This window comes from Chaetura pelagica, unplaced genomic scaffold, assembly GCF_000747805.2.
Source record: "Chaetura pelagica isolate M959 unplaced genomic scaffold, ChaPel_1.0 scaffold835, whole genome shotgun sequence".
In the NCBI taxonomy this organism is placed as follows: Eukaryota; Metazoa; Chordata; class Aves; order Apodiformes; family Apodidae; genus Chaetura; species Chaetura pelagica.
The window spans coordinates 281,502-282,622 of record NW_009953220.1 but is presented as its reverse complement, the minus strand read 5'-3'; the positions used below and the strand labels follow the sequence as shown (position 1 = coordinate 282,622).

Below are 1,121 nucleotides of genomic sequence, written 5' to 3'. Positions count from 1 at the left end.
GGCGTGAGTGTGCTGGGGTGGGCGGGTGGGTGGTTTTTGGGGTGCAGTGGCCCCCTTCAGCCCCCCAGGGTGCTGGGTGCTGTCCCCACGGGGCTGTAACCTTTCGTGTGTCACCAGGAGGTGGAGGACGAGGCTCTGTACTCCATGCACATCCCGGCCAGCGTGTACCGGGTAAGGGGGCCGCGGTGGAGGCAGCTCCTGCATGGGTCACGGTGGCTGTCACCCTCCTGGGATGTGGCCTCTGTGCTGTCCTGGGACGTCCTGTCACCCCAGCATCCTGCCCCCCACGAGTCAGGCTGGGGACCTTCCTGGGTGATGGTGGCCACAGGACATGCCTGCATGCAGGGTGGTGGTGTCCCCTGTCCCCTATGCTCATCCACCCCTGCATGTCACCAGGGTCGGCTCTGGACCCATCTGCACCCCCCATCAGCTCTGGCTTCCCTCTCTCTGCCCCCTCCAGATGCGGAAAGGTCCATCTGCCTCCTCAGTGCCCTTTCCCCCATCCTCTCCACTGCTCTCCTGCCCGCCTGACAGTGCCCGGCACATGGTAACATACCTGGGGAGGGGGCAGCTCCTGGGGTGGGGGGACCCCAGCCCTGCATGGGAACAGGGCTAGCACGGTTTGACACTGCTCCTCTCCTCTCAAGAGCAAGCTGGACCGACACGGCAGTGGCACTGACAGTGACTATGACAACACGCAGACGGGTGAGGTCCTGATCAGGTGAGTGCCAGGGCTGAGGACTGGGCTGGGGATATGGGCACACAGGGCTGGCACTGACCCCAGGGGGTCGGTTGGTCCCTGTAGCATGGAGGGGAAGAGGTTTGTGGAGCTGAGCAAGGATGAGGACTTTCCCCATGAGCTGGACCCACTGGATGGGGAGCTGGACCCTGGGCTGCCCAGCACCGAGGACGTCATCCTGAAAACCGAGCAGGTCACTAAAAACATCCAGGAGCTGCTGCGGGCAGCACAGGAGTCTAAGCACGACAGGTAGGGCTCGGACATGGCCATGGGGTCCCTCTGCACCCCACGGTCCCAGGGACTGTGTTCATATAGGGTCATCCCTGTGGTTGGGAGCCATCACCACCCACCCCCAGCACACACCCCCTCTGCTCTCCCCCAG

The 1,121-nt window shown here is 64.0% G+C and overlaps 1 protein-coding gene across 1 annotated transcript in view; it reads left to right on the top strand.

The window, feature by feature from the left end:
- Positions 1–1,121, top strand: part of LOC104388866 (ARF GTPase-activating protein GIT1-like) — a gene marked incomplete at its 5' end in the record, with an annotated part of 5,922 nt that overhangs the window by 1,123 nt on the left and 3,678 nt on the right. The window contains 5 exons of the mRNA XM_009997790.1: positions 9–25; positions 118–171; positions 461–547; positions 648–721; positions 806–988. Coding sequence (XP_009996092.1) covers positions 9–25; positions 118–171; positions 461–547; positions 648–721; positions 806–988 — 415 coding nt within the window. The remainder of the gene's footprint in view (positions 1–8; positions 26–117; positions 172–460; positions 548–647; positions 722–805; positions 989–1,121) is intronic.